Source organism: Microcaecilia unicolor, chromosome 7 (assembly GCF_901765095.1).
Source record: "Microcaecilia unicolor chromosome 7, aMicUni1.1, whole genome shotgun sequence".
NCBI classification, from domain to species: domain Eukaryota; kingdom Metazoa; phylum Chordata; class Amphibia; order Gymnophiona; family Siphonopidae; genus Microcaecilia; species Microcaecilia unicolor.
The window spans coordinates 25734047-25753804 of NC_044037.1; the positions used below are offsets into that span (position 1 = coordinate 25734047).

Consider the following 19758-nt stretch of genomic DNA (forward strand, 5'->3'; position numbering starts at 1 on the left):
CTGAAACTGCTAATTTTTGCATCACATGCTTTTTCACCATCATCTTCTATAATACATTGACATACATAATGTTTCCCATCTGTTGATATTGTAAAGTGTTCATAAACAGCAGACTTTGTCATGTTTCCTGACATTCTTTTTGCCATTGTGAATGGTGTGCCACTTAGACTAAAATATAAAGCTCTTATTGCAGAGAGAGGAAGTTGGGTGGAGTCTCTCTGCTGCCTTATCTGTGTGTGCTGAATGATCTTCTCTTGGAGCTTAAGTTCACTGTGGGGTCAGAGAGGAGGTGCTCTACAGCAGGTCAGTAAATGCAAAGGGAGACTGAGCAGAGGGAAGCTCTCCAGCAAAATAGTTCAGCTGGACTTCACATTAGTGAAACAACTAGGTACTAAGCTTTATTCACAGCAGTGTTGCCAGGTGGAAAATTTTTTTCCCACCCAATCCAGCGTAAAAACAGCCCAAAACCCGCCCAAACTCAAACCCCGCCCCTGACACCCCCACCCCCGCGTCATCACCCCACCCCCGCCGTCACTGGCCCCGCCTCCCATCACCGGCCCCGCCTCCCACATCATCGGCCCCGCCCAAAACGTCACTAACCCTGCCCAAAACGTCACTAACCCCGCCCCCCGCGGCCGAAAAAAACGCCCGAAAAACCGCGGAAAAGAAAAAAAAGAAGCCCAAAAAACCGCGACCCGCCGCGGGCAAAAATTTCCCGCGGCGGGTCGCGGAAAACCGCCCACCTGGCAACACTGATTCACAGCAGAGAAGTACTTTATTCAAATGTATGAGGAGTCGGTACATTTTTGCCAACTCCAACTCCGACTCAATGTACCCAAAATTGCTGCCGACTCCGACTCCACGACTCCACAGCCCTGCTTCCAAGTATCTGATGATGACCCGTCTAACATCCAGGTATTTCAGCGCAGGTTACTCCTCTGGGTAATCCTCCCTACGAAAGAAGGGTAGGTAAAGCTGCTGATTCACATGGAATCGAGAAATAATCTTGGGCAGGAAGGAGGGCACTGAGCAAATCGATACTCCTGCCTCAGTGAAACGCAGGAACGGCTCTCTACACGAGAGAGCCTGGAGCTCGGAAACTCTTCTGGCTGATGTGATAGCCACCAGGAAGACCGCTTTCAGCTACAGGTCCTTCAGCGATGCCCTTGGCAAGAGCTCGAAGGGCGGCTTCTGCAAGGTCCGTAGTACCAGATTGAGATTCCACGTAGGCACTATCGAGTGCAGAGGGGGGCGCAGGTGATTAACTCCTTTGAGAAAGCGTACCACATCTGGCTGTGAAGCCAGGGAAGCCCCCTTCGGGCGATTCCTGAAGCAAGCTAGAGCCACCACCTGGACTTTCAGTGAATGAGCGACAGGCCTTTCTCCAGCCCCTCTTGCAAGAACGCCAACACTGAAGAAATTGGAGCCGTGAAGGGCAATACAGAGCCTGCTTCGCACCACGACGCAAAGGTACGCCAAACCCTGGCGTAGGTGGTAGAAGTAGAGCTCTTCCTCGCTCTCAGCATAGTGGCAATGACCTTGTCTGAGAAGCCCTTCTTCCTTAGACGCTTCCGCTCAAGAGCCAGGCCGTAAGACCAAAGGGGGAGGGATCCTCCATCACCACGGGACCCTGATGTAAGAGGCCCCGCTCCACTGGCAGCCGCAGAGGGCCGCCCACCGAGAGTCTGACTAAGTCCGCATACCAGGGACGTCTGGGACACAGGACCCACCAGGATCACCCGGCCTCAGATGCTTTGCCACCTGGCCTAGCACCCTGCCGAACATGGGCCAGGGCGGGAACACGTAGAGAAGCTCCTGTACCGGCCACTGCTGGAGAAGAGCATCGACTCCCAGAGATCGAGGGTCCTGTCCTCTGCTGAAAAAACGCGGCACTTGGCAATTAGCCGAGGACGCCATCAGATCCAGGCTCAGCCGGCCCCAGCGTTTCGTGATGTCCAAGAACGCCCGAGCAGACAGTTGCCACTATCCGGGATCCAAGGTATGGCGACTGAGAAAGTCCGCCTTGACATTCATGACTCCCGCAATGTGGGCTGCCGACAGTTGTTCCAGATTCGCTTCCGCCCACAGGCAAAGCTTCATGGCCTCCTTGGCTAGAGGAACGCTCCTGGTACCTCCCTGGAGATTGACATAGGCCACAGCCGTGGCACTGTCCGACAGGACCCGTACAGGCCTCAGCACCAGTGCCGGGAGAAACTCTAGAAGCGCCAACCGAATGGCTTGGAGTTCCAGGAGGTTGATGGACCATTTTGTCTCTGCAGGAGACCAGAGCCCCTGCGCTGTCCGTCCCAGGCAGTGGGCTCCCCAGCCCGTCAAGCAGGCGTCCGTCATGACGACGACCCACTCCGGGGTCATAAGAGGCATTCCTGCGGATAGCTTGCCTGGCCTCAGCCACCAGCTCAGCGCCTTTCGCACCGCTGGATCCAGAGGAAGGCGTACGGCGTAGTCCTCCGAGACTGGAGTCCACCGCCGCAGAAGAGAGTGCTGTAGTGGTCTCATATGAGCCCTGGCCCAGGGCACTACCTCCATCGTGGCCGTCATGGAGCCAAACAGCTGCGCATAGTCCCAAGCCCGAAGAGTAGAGGAGGCTAGGAACTGGTCTACCTGGGTCCGAAGCTTGACGCTCCGGTTGTCCGGCAGGAACACTCTGCCCACTTGGGTGTCGAATCGAACTCCCAGATACTCCAGGGACTGAGTCAGGCGCAGCTGGCTTTTCTCCCAGTTGATGACCCATCCCAGGGAGCTCAGAAGAGCAATGACCCTGTCTGTAGCTCTCCCGCACTCCGCATAGGAAGGGGCTCGGATCAGCCAGTCGTCCAGATAGGGATGGACTTGCACTCCCTCCTTGCGGAGGTAGGCCGCGATGACCACCATTACTTTGGAGAAGGTCCGCGGAGCCGTAGCCAACCCGAACGGGAGGGCTCTGAACTGGAAGTGTCGGCCCAGCACTGCAAAGCGCAGAAAGCGCTGAGGCAGCCAGATGGGAATATGCAGGTAAGCTTCCTTGATGTCCAGGGAGGCCAGGAATTCTCCCTTTTTCACCGCAGTTATTACAGAGCGGAGGGTCTCCATCCGGAAGTGCCGAACTTTCAAGGCCCGATTGACTCCCTTGAGGTCGAGAATAGGCTGAGCAGAGCCTTCTTTCTTTGGCACCACAAAATAAATGGAGTAGCGCCCCTTGCCAAGCTGATCTACTGGCACCGGGACCACCACGCCCAGGCAAATCAGGTTGTTCAAGGTCTGCTGCACGGCAGCTGCTTTGACCTGGGACTTGCAAGGAGAGTTTACAAACCCATCTCTTAGGGGTCGGCAGAACTCTAGCTTGTAAACCATCTCTGATGACTTCCAGAACCCAAGCGTCTGAAGTTACCCTGGTCCACTCGCCCAGAAACGAGGACAACCTTCCTCCTATCTGCACTGGGCAATGGACCAGGTCCCCGTCATTGGGTATGCAACCCTGGGGGCGGGCCGGAGGACGAACCTCCTGGACGGCGGTCCCTACGAAAGGAATGCTGCTTGGAGAAGTTCCGTTTGAAGGAAGCGGAGGCAGAGGAGGCCGACTTGCTCGGGCGATACTGACAGGCTTCCTGGAATCGGCCCTTAGAGGAACCAGGACAGGCACTGCCGGTCCAAGTCCTGACCTCCGGCAACCTCTTGCCCTTGGACGTGCCGAGCTCCAACACGATCTTGTCCAGCTCGTCCCCAAAGAGCAGCTTGCCTTTAAAAGGCAGCTTGGCTAGGCGAGATTTAGAGGCATGGTCAGCAGACCAGTGCTTAAGCCAGAGCCACCGCCGCGCAGAGACTGTCTGAGCCATACCCTTGGCCGAGGCTCTCAAAACATCATACAGCAAGTCTGCCAAGTAGGCCAAACCCGACTCCAGGGTCGGCCATTCCGCCCTCCAGGAAGGGTACGAGGGGGAAGCCCGCTGCAAAGCAGTCAGACACGCCCTAGTCACGTAGGAGACGCAAACCGAGGCTTGCAAACTCAGAGCGGCCGCCTCAAAGGACGACTTTAAGGCCGCCTCCATTCTCCTGTCCTGGGCGTCCTTCAGGGCAGTGCCACCTTCCACCGGCAGCGCCGTTTTCTTAGTTACGGCAGTGATTAAGGAATCTACCATGGGCCAGACAAAGGCTTCCCGTTCCCCCTCAGGTAAGGGGTACAGATGGGACATAGCCCTGGCTACTTTCAGGCTCGCCTCAGGGGCATCCCATTGCGCTGAAATTAAGGTCTACATGGCTTCATGAACGTGGAAGGTTCTAGGCGGGCGCTTCATTCCCAGCATAATGGCGGAGCCAGTAGAAGCTGAGAGAGAACCTTCCTCCGGAGAGGCAAGCTTCAAAATGCTCATGGCCTGCACAAGCAGGTTGGGTAAATCCTCTGAGCGAAAAAACCGCGCTGCAGAGGGGTCGTCCGCTCCATCCGAGCGAGGATCAGTCTCCTCCATAGATTCCGCTAAGGATCTCTGGGAGAACTCAGACACGCTGCCGTCATCCACATCAGAGGAGACCGAGTCCCCCGAGGGTGGAAGATCCACCCTAGGGCGCTTAAGCATAGAGGCCTCATCACCCCGATCAGTGAGGTGAGCAGGGGCAGTGTTCTGCATAAGAAAGGCCTGATGCAGCAGCAAAATGAACTCAGGGGAGAAACCCCCCCAGTCTGTGCATTTCTGCAGCCTGTGCCGCGGCCCTAGAGGCGCCCTCCATCTGCACTCCCAGTAGCGGGGGGAGAGGCGTGTTGTGCGTCCAAAATGGCGTCCAGCGCAAAACTCCAAGAAGGAGCCGCGCGGGAAGAAGGGCATTTTAATTTCGCCGACTTCTTACTGTCGCCCGATTCAAGGGCGACCAAGCTGTTAACGTCTCCCATTTCAAGGGCGGCCCAAAAAGAAGCCGACCGAGCCGCGTGGCCGGTCACGACCGGGAGGGCGGCCAGCGGGGGATGGGCGCCTAAGGCGGGAAAGGCCTCCGCGCCGGAGTAAAAACCGGTGAACTCTCCCGGCTCCGAAAGGGCGCCCAAAAAGGGCGACTCTACCTTCGAGCCCCCCGCTTCCCCGCTAGGCGCGCGAACGCGTTCCGGGGAGCGTCTTTTCGTGCCCTTGCCATCCGAGGCCATAGCCACGTGGAGACCGTTCGGGGAACCCCCTGCCCGCTAGTAAAAGGTAAAAATTACCTGCTTCTTGCTCCGAGCAGCGACGACTTGTTCCAGTGAGCAGCTGCAAATGGACGTCCTTTTAGAACGTTTAAAAATATATATTTTTTTTTAACGGAGCCAGCGGGAGGGGGGAGAAAAGGAGGGACCTGGCACCACCAGGTTTGCACTTGCTCACGAAGAGCCCTCAACTCCAGGTACTCAACAAAACCTAAACAATTAGGCTTGGAGACCTAGCCAGAGCTGCTGCTGTGTGACCACACACCTGCTGAGATAGAGAACATACTGGGGAATTTCCGGCAGCACATGACCACATATAGGGAGGCAAAAGATTGCTCTCTATCTCCACCTGCTGGTAGATGGACACAACCCACCAGTCTATGGATTGATCGGCTTGATGATAGGGAAAAACTATTTGGTATGCTTGTGAAATTGAAAAGTATAACTGCCTTTTTTTTTTTTATAAGAGAAAATATAACAAAGAGAAATATTATATACTGAAAAGTATATTTAGTTTTGTGTCTTGAAAACAGTGAAGTTAAACATGATACAAAAACAAAAATTTATGCATACTTTCAACTTTCCCTGAAAATTCCAGGTTCTCTCAACATTTTCTCTATTTCAAAATTTACAGAAATTTTACATGTGCGCGAACTGTGGAAAATCACTATCCCCTAAATTCTATAAAGGGCACCTAATTATCCACACCCTGAGATGAGTGCACAACCTAATTAACAAGCCAATTATCAATTGGATGCTATCAATTGGCACCAATTAGGGGCTGCAAGCATATCTTGCACTGCACTATTGTAAGCTCTTTGAGCAGAGGGACTGTCTTTCTTCTATGTTTGTGCAGCGCTGCGTACGCTTTGTAGCGCTATAGAAATGCTAAATAGTAGTAGTAGTAGTAGGGAAAGGGAAAGGAGATGGGACTTGATATACCGCTTTTCTGTGGTTACAATAAAAGCCTGGGCGCCCAAACCCCATAGCGCTCAACCCAAAAGGGGACATGGCCATGGGAAGGACATGGGGGTCAGGGGTGTTTTCAAAAGATGCACATATTGTTATAGAATTCTGGGGGATTGATGCCCTGCTTGCGCACCAAGATGTATACCACATTTCAGCTGCCATAATTCTTCGCACCCAAAGCTGAACATAGAAAAACCCACTAGGCACTATTCTATAAAGGGCACTCATCTCAGAGCACTCTATAGAATAGCACTGATCTTTCTTGGCACCTATTTTTCAGTCTTATATGAGTATATGAACTGGGTATTCTTAAAGTCAGTTTCTTATATATGAATATAAGCAAAAATCAGAAACTCCAATTTTAACTCAAAATTTAAATATACAAGCAATGAAAAAATTAAAACATTTTTTATGATATGTGCTCAGTTTTAGGTGTATACACTTAAACTCAGGAACTGAGATGTTATAGCACCTTTCCATACATCATAGCACACCCTGCCACTTAAACTCAGGAACTGAGATGTTATAGCACCTTTCCATACATCATAGCACACCCTGCTATAACATCTCAGTTCCTGAGTTTAAGTGGCAGGGTGTGCTATGATGTATGGAAAGATGCTATAACATCTCAGTTCCTGAGTTTAAGTGGCAGGGTGTGCCAGTGGCGTAGCTACGTGGGACCTGAGGGGGCCGGGGCCCCCGCAGATTCACCCCAGGACCCCCCTCCCGGCGAATCCGCCCCCGCCTACCTTCACTTTTGCTGGCAGGGGATCCCACTCCCCGCCAGCCGACGTCTTCTCAGTCGCTTCCTGCTTTTCAATTTGTTTGCTGACGTCCTGCACGACGTCAGCAAACAAATTGAAAAGCAGGAAGCGACTGAGAAGAAGACGTCGGCTGGCGGGGAGTGGGATCCCCCGCCAGCAAAAGTAAAGGTAGACTGCAGCGGCGGCGGGTTCGCGGTGGGAGGGGGGGGCGGCAATGTCAGCGGTGGGGGGGGCGGCGCCGGGGGGAGGGCTAAAATGTGCCCCCTCCCCCCGGGCTCTGGACCACTCCCCCACGGAAGGCTGGCTACGCCCCTGGGGTGTGCTATGATGTATGGAAAGGTGCTATAACATCTCAGTTCCTGAGTTTAAGTGTGTACACCTAAAACTGAGCACATATAAAAAATGTTTTAATTTTTTCATTGCTTGTATATTTAAATTTTGAGTTAAAATTGGAGTTTCTGATTTTTACCTATTTTTCAGTGCCATTTACTGATTCTGGCCCTATATTTCTAAACTGACTAAAAGCAATTTAATGAAAAAGAAAAGAAAAACAAACACCACATTGGCCTCTCTCTTCTCTGAAAGTTTACACACAGCCAGCCCTAGTAATGGACTGATTGGCCATCCAAACTATGTAGAAAGCTGAACGTCTGATTATGTAGTACTATAAGGTTATCAATAGAAAACAAAATAAAACATGGAAAAGAAAATAAGATGATACCTTTTTTATTGGACATAACTTAATACATTTCTTGATTAGCTTTCGAAGGTTGCCCTTCTTCCTCAGATCGGAAATAAGCAAATGTGCTAGCTGACAGTGTATATAAGTGAAAACATTCAAGCATTACTATGACAGTCTGACAGGGTGGGAGGAGGGGGGTGGGTAGGAAGTATGCATGGGGACATCAAAGCATATCATTGATATTCTAACAGGGTGGGTGTGGATAGGTGAGGGGAGGGTGATCAACAGAGACATACAGCGTTATGGTTTATAATGGGCTAGGAACCCCAGATCCTTGTTAAGTCCTTTCTGTTGGGTGTTAAAATATTCATTCTGACTTCAAAGGTCTTACGTTCTTGTATGGATTTAAAGCTACCTTTGAGGATTCTCACTGTGAAGTCACTGGTACAGTGTCCTGGTCCTGTAAAATGTTGACCAACAGGTGTGGGAACCCTGCTGGCACCAGTATTGTTCATATGATGTCTATGTAAATTGAATCTTGTCTTAAGCATCTGGCCTGTTTCTCCAATATAGCATCCTTCGTTACATTTTTTACACTGAATGATATGTACCACATTGGAAGATGAGCAAGTGAAAGATCCCTTTATGTTGAATATCTTTCCTTTGTGGATGACTTTGGGGTCCTGTGAAATATTTTGGCATAGTTTGCAACTGGATAAATTACAGGGAAGTGTGCCCTTCTGTTCCTTCTGCCCACCCTGTTAGAATATCAATGATATGCTTTGATGTCCCCATGCATACTTCCTTCCCACCCTGTCAGACTGTCATAGTAATGCTTGAATGTTTTCACTTATATACACTGTCAGCTAGCACATTTGCTGATTTCCGATCTGAGGAAGAAGGGCAACCTTCGAAAGCTAATCAAGAAATGTATTAAGTTATGTCCAATAAAAAAGGTATCATCTTATTTTCTATTCCATGTTTTATTTTGTTTGATTTCTATTGATAACCTTAAGAGTGGACTAACACGGCTACCACACTCCTCTACTGTAGTACTATAAGAAATTGTAAAGCAGACCAACTCCGCTTTAGATGAAAGCACTAATATTAAATCAACCTATTATGGAAACATGCAATGATGCAGAAAGAAGTCTTACCTGCATGGCACTCTTGCCCATTTTAACAACCTCAAACAACATCATATTCTCCACTCCATTTTGTTGGTGATGACCATTCATCCAATTTAGTCCGCTGGTTTTCCCTATTCCATTTCCACTTTTCCCTTTTTCTCCAGGACCTTTTTTGCCCTTTTTACATGTCTATATTAAGAAAACAGATTTGTTTTTAATATATTTTTGTTACACAGAATATTTACAGAGCTGATAATTTACACACACAAAACTCTACCTTGTCCTGTTCCTCGAGCCCCCCAAAAATGAACCCAAGCACACTCTCCCTTCAAGTGAAGACACTGTCTTACTCCTCCTACCCCTTAGGTTCCCTACTCTCTCCACCCCTCTTTCAATCTCCACTCCCCCCCCCCCCCCCCCCCCCCCCCCCTCCGTTATGGTTTTTTTTTTCCCCTCTCTCTAGCCCCCTCCTTTGTTCCTTCTTATTCAGGCATGCTCTGTCTATGCTTCCGATTCCCCCTTCCCCAAAAACCTCTTGGGCAACGTTCCTTCCATGCTCAACTCAATGGAGCATCAGCTCCCTCAGTCTCCTTGACTTTTCAACAGCAACTCCAGCTGCTGTCTTGGGCATGTGTCTTTTCCTCATTAGATACCAATTCTGTCCACTTAATCATCCTATATAATAAAACACACCTCCAACATTCTGAAGCCGAGAAAGTGAAGCCTTCAAGCATTCCTGCAATGTTCCGGAACTACGTGTCGTCAATTGAGGAGAATGGAGCCTTACAGAGCGCACGAATGCTTCAAGGCTTGAAGGCTTCCCTTTCTCACACACACACATTCACTCTCTGTCTCCCACATACACTCTCACACACACTCTCTCTCTGACACAAACACACACTCTGTCTGTCTCTCACTCATTCTCTCTCACATACTCCATCTCTCACCCACACTCTCTCTCTCTCTCTCTCTCTCAAACATACACACTCCGAGGAAAGGGGGGCATGGAACACACTGGGGAGGAGAGGGAGGGGGGCATGGAACTTGGAGGGGAGGAAAGAGAGGGAGGGAGGAGAGGGAGGGGGGCCTGCACCTTGGACGGAAGGGGGGCCTGGAATTCGGAGGGGAGGAGAGGGAGGGAGGGAAGGAGGGGGTCATAGAACTCGGAGCTCCACACACACACACACACTCACTCTGTCTCTCACAAACACTCTCTCACACACACATACACTGTCTTTCACACACTCTTTTCTCTCTGACACACACACACACTGTCTTTCACACACTCTTTCTCTCTGACACACACACACACACACACTCTGTCTCTCTCTCAATCATTCTCTCTCTCACTCACACACACACTCCATCTCTCACACACACTTTCTCTCTCACACACACACACTCTCTCCCTCTCTCAAACATACACACTACGAGGAAAACCTTGCTAGCACCCGTTTCATTTGTGTCAGAAACGGGCCTGTTTTACTAGTATTATATATTTGGATGTTTTATGTGCCTATTAAGATTAAATATTTCCTTATGACATTGAGCAAGTTACGTCACCTCCACTGCCTCAGTCATTAACTTCAACTGTAGCCCTCCAAAGGAGAAAAATATCCAATGTATCTAATATGGAACTTTCTTGTCTTTACAAAATCAAGCTCAAAGCTATCAAATCTAAACTACAAAGAATATAATAGTTATCACAAGGGCCTATTAGAGCCACCACAGAGATGGGAAAATTAGGTTCTTACCTTGGTAATTTTCTTTCCTTTAGTCATAGCAGATGAATCCATTACGAATGGGTTGTGTCCACCTACCAGCAGGGGGAGATAGAGAGCACTGAAAAACCATAGTGCCTCTTGGCCAGCTAGCTCCATCTGCCTCTCAGTATTTGAAGCTTCCAAAGCAGTGTTACACCGCAAAGTAGAATAACAAACTTTCCTCACAGCGAATGAACGCCCCAGAACAGGAGCAGTAATTCAAAGGAGGGACAAACTCAACCTCCTGTAACAGAACAGAAATCCTGAAGACTGTTTTCCAACTTCTCCCAATGAGGGAACATATCTACAGGAAAAACTGAACCCTCTATTGCCACAGGTACAAATAAGTACCTGTATACAATATGGAAGCCGCATTGAGCCTGCCATGAGTGGGAAAGCGTGGGGTACAAATGTAACAAAAAAAAAAAAAAAAAACAGCATCAACCAATCAATCAGGGCGGGCTCATGGATTCATCTGCTATGACTAAAGGAAAGAAAATTACCAAGGTAAGAACCTAATTTTCCCTTCCTTGTCATCAAGCAGATGAATCCATTACGAGTGGGATGTATCAAAGCAATCCCTAGATAGGAAGGGAACAGGCCACACCACGCGCCAGCACTTGTGCTCCAAAATATGGATCCCTCCTGGCAGCCACATCCAGCCTGTAATGTCGGGCAAATGAGAGCTTAGAAGCCCATGTCACTGCACTGCATATCTCTCGAAGAGAGAGTGCTCCAGTTTCAGCCCAAGAAGAGGAAATCGCTCTTGTGGAATGTGCCTTAAAGGCTTCAGGCGGAGGCTAGCCAGACAGCAGATATGCTGAAAAAAATAGCTTTAGACGCAGGAGACCCTCTGCGAGGACCTGACAACAAAACAAAAAGGTGATCAAAGTTCCTGAAAGCATTTGACATGTGCAGATACTGCAACAGAGCCCTTCACACATCTAGAAGATGCAAATGCAGAAATGGGTCTCAACAGGACAGCACCTGGAGCTCAGACACCCGTCTCGCCGAAGTAATGGCCCCCAAAAAGACCGTCTTTAGGGTCACATCCTTCTCTGAAGCTCACCTAAGCGGCTCAAAGGGCGAACACTGAAGGGCCTTTAAAACTAACCCCAGGTTCCAGGCCGGACACGGAGCCCGCACGGGAGGACGGAGCCGAAGCACCCCTCTAAGAAACCGTGCCACCTCCGGATAAGCAGCCAGGGAGAGGCCAGCCACCTTCCCCCGAAACATGCTAAGGCTGCAACTTGAACACGCAGGGAATTATAGGCCAAGCCTTTTTGTAAACCATCCTGCAAAAAGTCAAGTATCGGCGAGACAGAAGCTCGCATGGGTGTAATCGCTTTAGCAGCATACCAAGACTCAAACTGGCACCAAATCCGAGCATAGGCAACGGAAGTGGAAAACTTGAGGGCCCGAAGGAGAGTAGAGATGACCTTGTTGGAATAGCCCTTGTCTCTCGTAAGACCAAAGCGGCAGGCATCCTCCATGGTTATCGGCCCCTGTGACAACAGGTGTGGTACCAGAGGCAAAGGAAGGGGAGCCTCCACCAGCATCCGCCGGAGGTCCGCATACCACGGCCGCCTGGGCCAATCCGGGGCAATAAGAACCACCTCTCCTTGATGTAGCCGAATCCGCAGGCGTACTCGCTCTATCAAGGGCCCAGGAGGGAACACATAGAGGAGGCCCTGAGGCCAGGGTTGAGCCAAGGCATCCAACCCCGCCGAGCGAGGATCTCTCCGTCTGCTGTAGAAGCACGGGACTTTGGCATTTGCGCTTGATGCCATAAAATCAGCTACGGGAGTCCCCCATTTGGCACATATCTGAAGGAAAACTTCGCCTGCCAGTTCCCACTCCGCTGGGTCGATTTGATGCCTGCTTAGATAATCAGCTTGCACGTTGCTCTGACCTGCAATGTGAGCTGCTGACAGAAACTGCAGATGTAGCTCGGCCCAGTGGCAAATCTGCGTGGCCAGTGCCCTGCACTGAGAGCCGCCTTGTCAATTTATGTAGGCCACTGCTGTCGTATTGTCTGACAGAACTCTGACAACCAGTCCCTCCAGGGTCGTGTGAAAGGCCAGAAGCGCCTGGAATATCGCTTTCAACTCCAAGCGATTGTGGACCACCAACTCCTCGAGTGTTCAGAGACCCTAGGCATGCCTTCCCTGGCAATGTGCCCCTAGCCCTGCCGGCTGGCATCTGTTACCACCAGGCACCAATCGGGAAGTGCTAGCGGCATTCCTCGCCGCAGCATGCTGTCTGAGAGTCACCACTCCATACTCAGCCGGGCCGCAGAGAGCCATGTGAGTCTGCGCTGGTAATCCTGAGATATTGGAGACCATCATTGAAGCAGGGAACACTGCAGAGGTCCCAGGTGCGCTCTTGCCCATGGCACCACTTCCAAGGTGGCCGTCATCGACCCCCAACAGCTGGACTATGTCCCAAGCTCGCGGGCAAGGCATCCTCAGGAGCAGACGGACCTGGTTCTGAAGCTTGCATCTCCTTTGCTCGGGTAGAAAGACAAACCCCAAGGCTGTGTCGAACCGGACCCCCAAACATTCTAGAGATTGAGGAGGGGTCAGGTGACTTTTGGGTATATTGACGACCCAGCCCAGAGACTGAAGTACTGAGACCACTCTGGCTGTTACATGATGACTCTATTCTGCAGAGTCCGCTCTGATAAGTCAGTCGTCGAGGTACGGGTGAACCCGGATACCATCTCGCCTCAGAAAGGCAGCTACTACCACCACCATTACCTTGGAAAAGGTTCGGGGAGCTGTGGCAAGGCCAAAAGACAAGGCCCGAAACTGGAAATCTTTTCCCAACATCACAAACCGGAGAAACCGGTGGTGCGGGGGCCAAATAGGAATGTGCAAGTAAGCTTCTTTCAGATCCAGAGACATGAGAAACTCTCCTGGCTGTACCGCCGCCATGATGGAGCGCAGGGTTTCCATGCAAAAATGCCGCACTCTTAGTGACTTGTTGACTTCCTTTAAGTCGAGTATGGGCCGAAAAAAACCCTTTTTGCGGCACCACAAAGTAAATGGAGTAACGACCGTAGCCGATCTCGGCGGGATGCACAGGGACCACCGCCCCGAGGTGCAACAAGCCTTACAAGGTCTCCTCTACCGCCACCCGTTTGACGGCAGTGCCGCATCGGGACTCCACAAACACCTCTCTCACCATGGAATGACTTGTATCTGTAGCCATTTCTGATCAGGTTCAAAACCCACTGATCTGAGGTAATCTTGACCCATTCCTCGAGAAAGAGGGAAAGATGTCCTCCAACTGCAGGAATCGAGGAGTGGGCCGGTGCACCATCATTGAGAGAGTCGCCAATGAACTCCAGGCCTTGAGCCGGCCACTGCGGAACGTTTGTTCGAGCGAAAGCAGTTCCTCTGCTGAAAGCGGGCACGTGAGGTAAACCCAGCAGAACGCCCCGGGCGGTACCTTCTAGCTTCACGGAAGCGAGGTCTGGAAGAGGAGGGAACCACCTGACCCTTGGAAGAAGGCCGCGGCCTATCCTCGGGTAAGTGCTGGGGTTTAGTTTTCCCCAGGCCTTTCACAATTTTCTCCAACTCCTCACCAAATAGGAGAAGGCCCTGGAAGGGCAACTCCATCAACCTTTGCTTAGAGGCCATGTCAGCCGCCCAATGCCGTAGCCATAGAAGGCGGCGAGCGGCCACCGCCACAGCCATCCGTTTAGCCGAAGCTCTGACCAGATCATAGAGGGCATCAGACAAAAATGACAAGGCCGACTCCATCCGCGGTGCCACCTCCGTTAAGTGGCTCCGCTCCATCCCTGGGCTGTTCCACTGCCTGTTGCAACCAACTGAGGCAGGCTCGAGCAGCATAACAACTGTACACAGATGCCCGTAAGGCTAGGCCTGAAATCTCAAAGGACCGCTTGATTGCTGATTCCAGACGTCGGTCCTGCATGTCCTTCAGGGCGACCCCTCCCTCTACTGGGAGGGTAGTCTTTTTCGTCACAGCCGTGACTAGGGCATCCACTTTAGGCACGGCCAAGCGTGCAAAGTGCTCCTCACTGAGAGGGCATAAGTGCCCCATTGCCCTGGCAACTTTCAAAGGCCCATCAGGGTCAGCCCATTGAGCCGAAATAAGCTCTTAGATAGAGTCATGCAAAGAAAAGGCTCGAGCAGGCTTCTTAGTACTTGCCATCCTCAGATTACCAGAGGAGGCTTCGCCCATCACAGGATCTTCAATAGAGAGAGCCTGTAAGGCCTCAGAAATAAGCGCTGGCAGCTCCTCGCGGTGGAAAATCCTATCCGCAGTGGGATCATCTGGATCCAGTGGCAATCCTACAACTTCCTCTGGCTCTTCGGACCACGAAGGACTGCCAGAGCCCTCAGAATCCCCACAGCCCGACCACGGGGGAGAAAAGGGGGGTGCACCACTCTCTGAAGGGGAATTTACCCTTCTGCGCTTGTCTTGCGGCCAACTGTCTGGGGGAAAAAACCCTGACGGCAATCCCGGGCCGGTCTTCACCGGAGGGGAACCAGGTAGCAATGCGGAGTCAGAAATTTGCAGCAGAGCTCTTTTTAACATGAAGGCTTTATGTAAAAGCAACACAAACTCAGGGGAGAAAGGGTCATCACCCTGGCCTCTCGGTTCCAATCCAGGGTAAGCAGCTCCTCTGGTAGCCTCCATCCGGCCTCAGGTCTCTCCGCTCCTGCGGGGGTCGAACCATGTGACACATCCAAGATGGCGCCCGCTGCCAGCTCCACCGAGCGGGAAGAAACCTCGCTCGCCATGCTCGGGCCGGCCCTGACGTCTGAAGAGCACAATTTACAGAGCCCCGCTGCGGATCTGCGCTTGCCACAACGTGTACAGCGCTTAACAACCTCTGCAGCCATCGCCGAAAACGGCGGAAATTTTCAAAATGGTAGATTCATGCCAAAACGTCCCGATCAACGGGCCCTCCCCAGAGGAGCTACAAGACTCTCTTACCTCGCCAGACCGAGTCACAGAGCTCTGGTCACGCTGCACAAACAGAAGGAAGCCTCAGAATCGCAGCACTAACAAGCGCGTTGCGTTTTTGTTTGTTTTTTTTAATGCTGTGAGGAAAGTTAGAGGCAACAGCTACAGAGGCACTCCGGAAGTCCAGGAGAGTGGGAAAGGCAGGGAAAGGACAAACAAATGTGTTTGCAACCACATAGAAGAGTGTGGGAAAGGCAGGGAAAGCACATACCAATATGCCTGCATCCACATAGAAGAGCGTGGGAAAGGCAGGGACAGGGCAAACCTATGTGCCTTTAAAGTGAAGCTGCAACAGCCACAACACCCCTGCTACAACTGGCAAAAGCCCAGGAGCCACCCCAGGCAGATTTTTGAAGGAGCTGAATAAGCTACGTCCAACCCTGCTGGGGAGATAGAGAATACTGAGAGGCAAATGGAGCTAGCTGGCCAAGAGGCACTATGGTTTTTCAGTGCTATCTCCCCCTGCTGGTAGGTCGACACAACCCATTCGTAATGGATTCATCTGCTTGATGACAAGGAATCTCTCATCATTCTGTATTTTAAATTAAACACCCTTTCATAAACTGACCTTAAGCTTAATTTACACTGCATGTTGACGAAGGTTTTCCTTACACCAAAACAGAAGCAATAAAGCCATGCCAAAAGACATGTATTTTTCTCTAATTGTTATGAAAATATAGAGAAATATCTAATCTGAAATACTTAGGGCCAATGCACAAAGGTCACACTAAATATGGCAGCTGCAGGTGAACTTACTGATTCACAAACAGTGACTGCTACACAAAGGGGACAGCATGAAAATGAAATGCACGGAAATTCTGCAAGGGAAAAGTGCCTAGCACACACGCAGAATAGGATCAAGGTCTCTCTACTGTAGCAGTGAGCGTGCATTAGACAGGCTGGTAAGAGACGGGGTTTGATTCTCCGGAGCTGGGGGTGGAGAGCTGCGCTTCACTGCACAGGCACCCTCAGTTGTAAAAGATCAGGCAGGGGAATGGAGGAAGACTGGAGAGAAATGGTAAAACAGGAGAGAACTTTCCATAGTACTTCTTTCACTTTGCTAGTGGCTGGAGATGTAAGGACAGCTGCACTGCAGGTAACTAAGCACCGGAAGAAGGGGAGGGCTCCCTGCACCAAGCTGGGGAGGGGGGTGTTTATCGGAAGGCAGAGGGGAACTGGACATGGGATCAGCCCCAGAGTTGTCAGCCTGGAGGGCTCCTCTCCAACAGCTCCTGACCTGCCAGAAAATTTTGCATGTTAAAGGCAGGCACTCCTTTTAGAGTATAGCATGGAATACTCATTTTGATACTGAGGAGCTTATTGTAATATATTTGCATTGTATCATCAGTAGCTGCTACAGCAAAGCCACGCAAAACCCCTTTGTGCATTAGACGCTAAATAAGGTTTGCTTTAGACCAGCTACAAACGCTAAAGTAAACGCTGTTGGAACTGTAAGAATTGTGCATCTCCCCTTAGTATACATTTACGAGAATTTGTCGATTTCTTTTAACTCGGTTCTCCAGTCGGTCTGGACAGCTGGGTTATGTTCTTCCTTTTTCAGGTGAGACTCACAACAAGAACTCACTTTTCTAAAAATAAAAGTGCTTGCAAGTCTCTGAATCTAGGCACCAAGGCCGCTGCTCTTAATCTGTGTCACCATTTTCTTAGCAAAAAAAAAAAACCTGAACACACCAAAAGCTTAATCTGGCCAAATACTTTGTTGAACACATTGAAATTACCTGGGAAACGTATCTTAACTGGTTTGGAGAAAACACACACAAGCCAAAATTCTCTTTTTTTTCTACCCATGAAAGAATAGCAAGGATGTAATACCACAGCTGTAATGTAAAGTTGAAGAAAGAGCAACCTGAACCCTTCAGATGATATACTGGATAATGCCCCAACTTGTTCACTGTACAAAAACCTAGAAAAAGTATGAAATCAGCTCCAAGATAACTATACCAGGCTGACTAGAATAGATGGCTTGATGTAGGTACTCTCAATGGGGTTGGGTAGGGGGAATGGAGAGATGATCAGTGGGAATGAGAGTAGGTGATAACTGGGTAGGAGGCTGGTTGTTTGGTTATCAGTGAGAGATGGCTGGATGGATGGCTATTTAAAGACTGGTAAGGGTGAGGATTTGAGACACAAGGTGAATTACAAGCAGGTAAACAAAGTTTACTTAACTGTAGAGTCAATGAAGGTTGGACATTTATCAAAGGTTACAAGGAAGGTCGGTGGGAGAAGGATGTGAATTCAATCTTTCCTTCTTATCAGCATTAATAGGATACTCATCCACTTCTTCACCTTGAAATGCGTGTTTGGGGAGAAGAGGAGCTAGGAGAACCCCAAAATCTTAGGAGCCAATGGCAAAAGTGCACCCTCAAATTATATATCCCTCTCTCCACTCAGCTCATTAATGTGGGCCATGAATAGAAAAGAGCCAGTGATTGAGAGCTTGTAAGTATTCAAGTTCATGCCTTAGTCCAAGGAAACTCTATCAAGGTCCAGTTTACCCAGTTGGTCTCTAGGATGTTCTAGCCTGCAGGTTCCAACCCAGATAGCAAGACCTCCTTTTTCTGCCCCTTATCATCTGATTAACTCGTCCCATTGCCTCTGCCCTGCAAGAAGTAAAGTATGATTTGTATTTAAAAATAGGAAAAAGGAAGACCAAACAACTATGATAAAATGAGAACAGTGAAAAGAAATTAGAGGAGCAGCTGCAAAGGTCAAAAATTTACATCAGGCGTGGATGCTGTTCAAAAATTCCATCCTGGAAGCTCATGAGAGTTATATTCCATGTATTAAAAAAGGAGGAAGGAGAGGTCACGTGATGCGCTGAGAGCGTAAGCTGCGTAGAGGCTGAGCTCCAGGGACCCCACTCACCATATGGCTGAAAATCGCCGGAAAATTTAAGAACTAAACCTCTAAAACTTCAATAATAGCTGCGGGAAGGTGCATGGACCAATATTTGGTCGCGATGCCAGCTGGAACAGCGAAACGCAGCACGAAAATAGAGAAAGGAAAATCCTCACCTCCGCCGGCGGAGCCTAAAATGGCGGACGGGGCACATTTGGCGCGGGAGGAATTTACAGACCGCCAGTTGGCCCAAATAGCGAAGGTGATCGAGGCGGCTCTGGAAGCCCGGTTCGACAGCTTAGAAGTACATCTGGGAAAGCTGGACGCCACGATTGAGGGGTTGGCAGCGCGCACTCAGACGTTGGAACAGCGGGTGTCGGATGTGGAAGACACGTGGCAGGCCGCAGAACCGAAGCTTACGGAGTTGGAAAAACAGGTTAATATACAAGCAGCAAAAATTGACGATCTAGAGAACCGCGCAAGGCGTTCCAATTTGAGACTAGTGGGTATTCCCGAAACCGTGCTGGAGAAGAATTTGGGGCCTGCCCTGGAAAAATGGTTACAGCAGGAATTTGCATTATCAGACAGCAGGGGCAGCCTCAGTATCGAAAGAGCCCATAGATTGGGACGCTATCAAGAAGGAAAGAAGTCCCGTGTGGTTATTCTCAAGGTCCACAATTATATCCATAAAGAGGAAATTATGCAAGGATTTAAGTCCAAGCGGGGTAACCTGACCTTTGAAGGACATGAGATTTTGATTTTTCCAGATTACTCGGCTGTGCTACAGGAAAAGAGAAGAAGATTTCATCCAATATGCACAGCCCTAGTGGAAAAGAAGATTCGCTTTTCTTTGTCTTACCCAGCTGTCCTCAAAATCCAAAGGAATGGGAAATGGCACAGTTTTGAGTCGGAGAAGCTGGCCGCAGCTTTTCTAAATAAGAATGATGACGATCAGTCTCCCTCAACATGAAGATTGCCGGACTACCGGCTTGGAGGTGATTTTCCTAGTCAGAGGAGTAGTACCTGACAATATTACAGGACATTCATATATGGTATGTGATGTTGAATAACAGGGACAGATGTTTGGATGTGGGGAGTGGGGTCCCTAGCAGAAAAGTGACCGAGTAAGACCTAGATGGTGTACAAGAAGGGATTTGGAGAAGGGGGGTTGAGGGGGGGAGGGGGAGGGAGATCTAGGGAAAGGAAAGATGGAATGATTGTGCTGGAAGTGAGAGTGGGAAAGTTGGTACTTACGTTTGTTGGGAAGATAGGAGGCCGGGGAACAGAAAATAACAGAGTTGGAAATTGGAAACAGACAGCCTTGGGGGAGGCTGGGCTCCCGGGGCTGTGTATGAGGGGAGAACTTGGGATAGACCAATGCTTAGCTATTAGAGATGAAGGGTAAAACCGGGTTGAACATCCTTTC

At 50.0% G+C, this 19758-nt stretch overlaps 1 protein-coding gene across 1 annotated transcript in view; it reads right to left on the reverse strand.

The window, feature by feature from the left end:
• STAG2 (stromal antigen 2) overlaps positions 1-19758 on the reverse strand; it is a 583303-nt gene that overhangs the window by 439601 nt on the left and 123944 nt on the right. Inside the window, 1 exon segment of the mRNA XM_030209778.1 lies at positions 8737-8898. Within this exon segment, the coding sequence (XP_030065638.1) occupies positions 8737-8898 (162 nt within the window).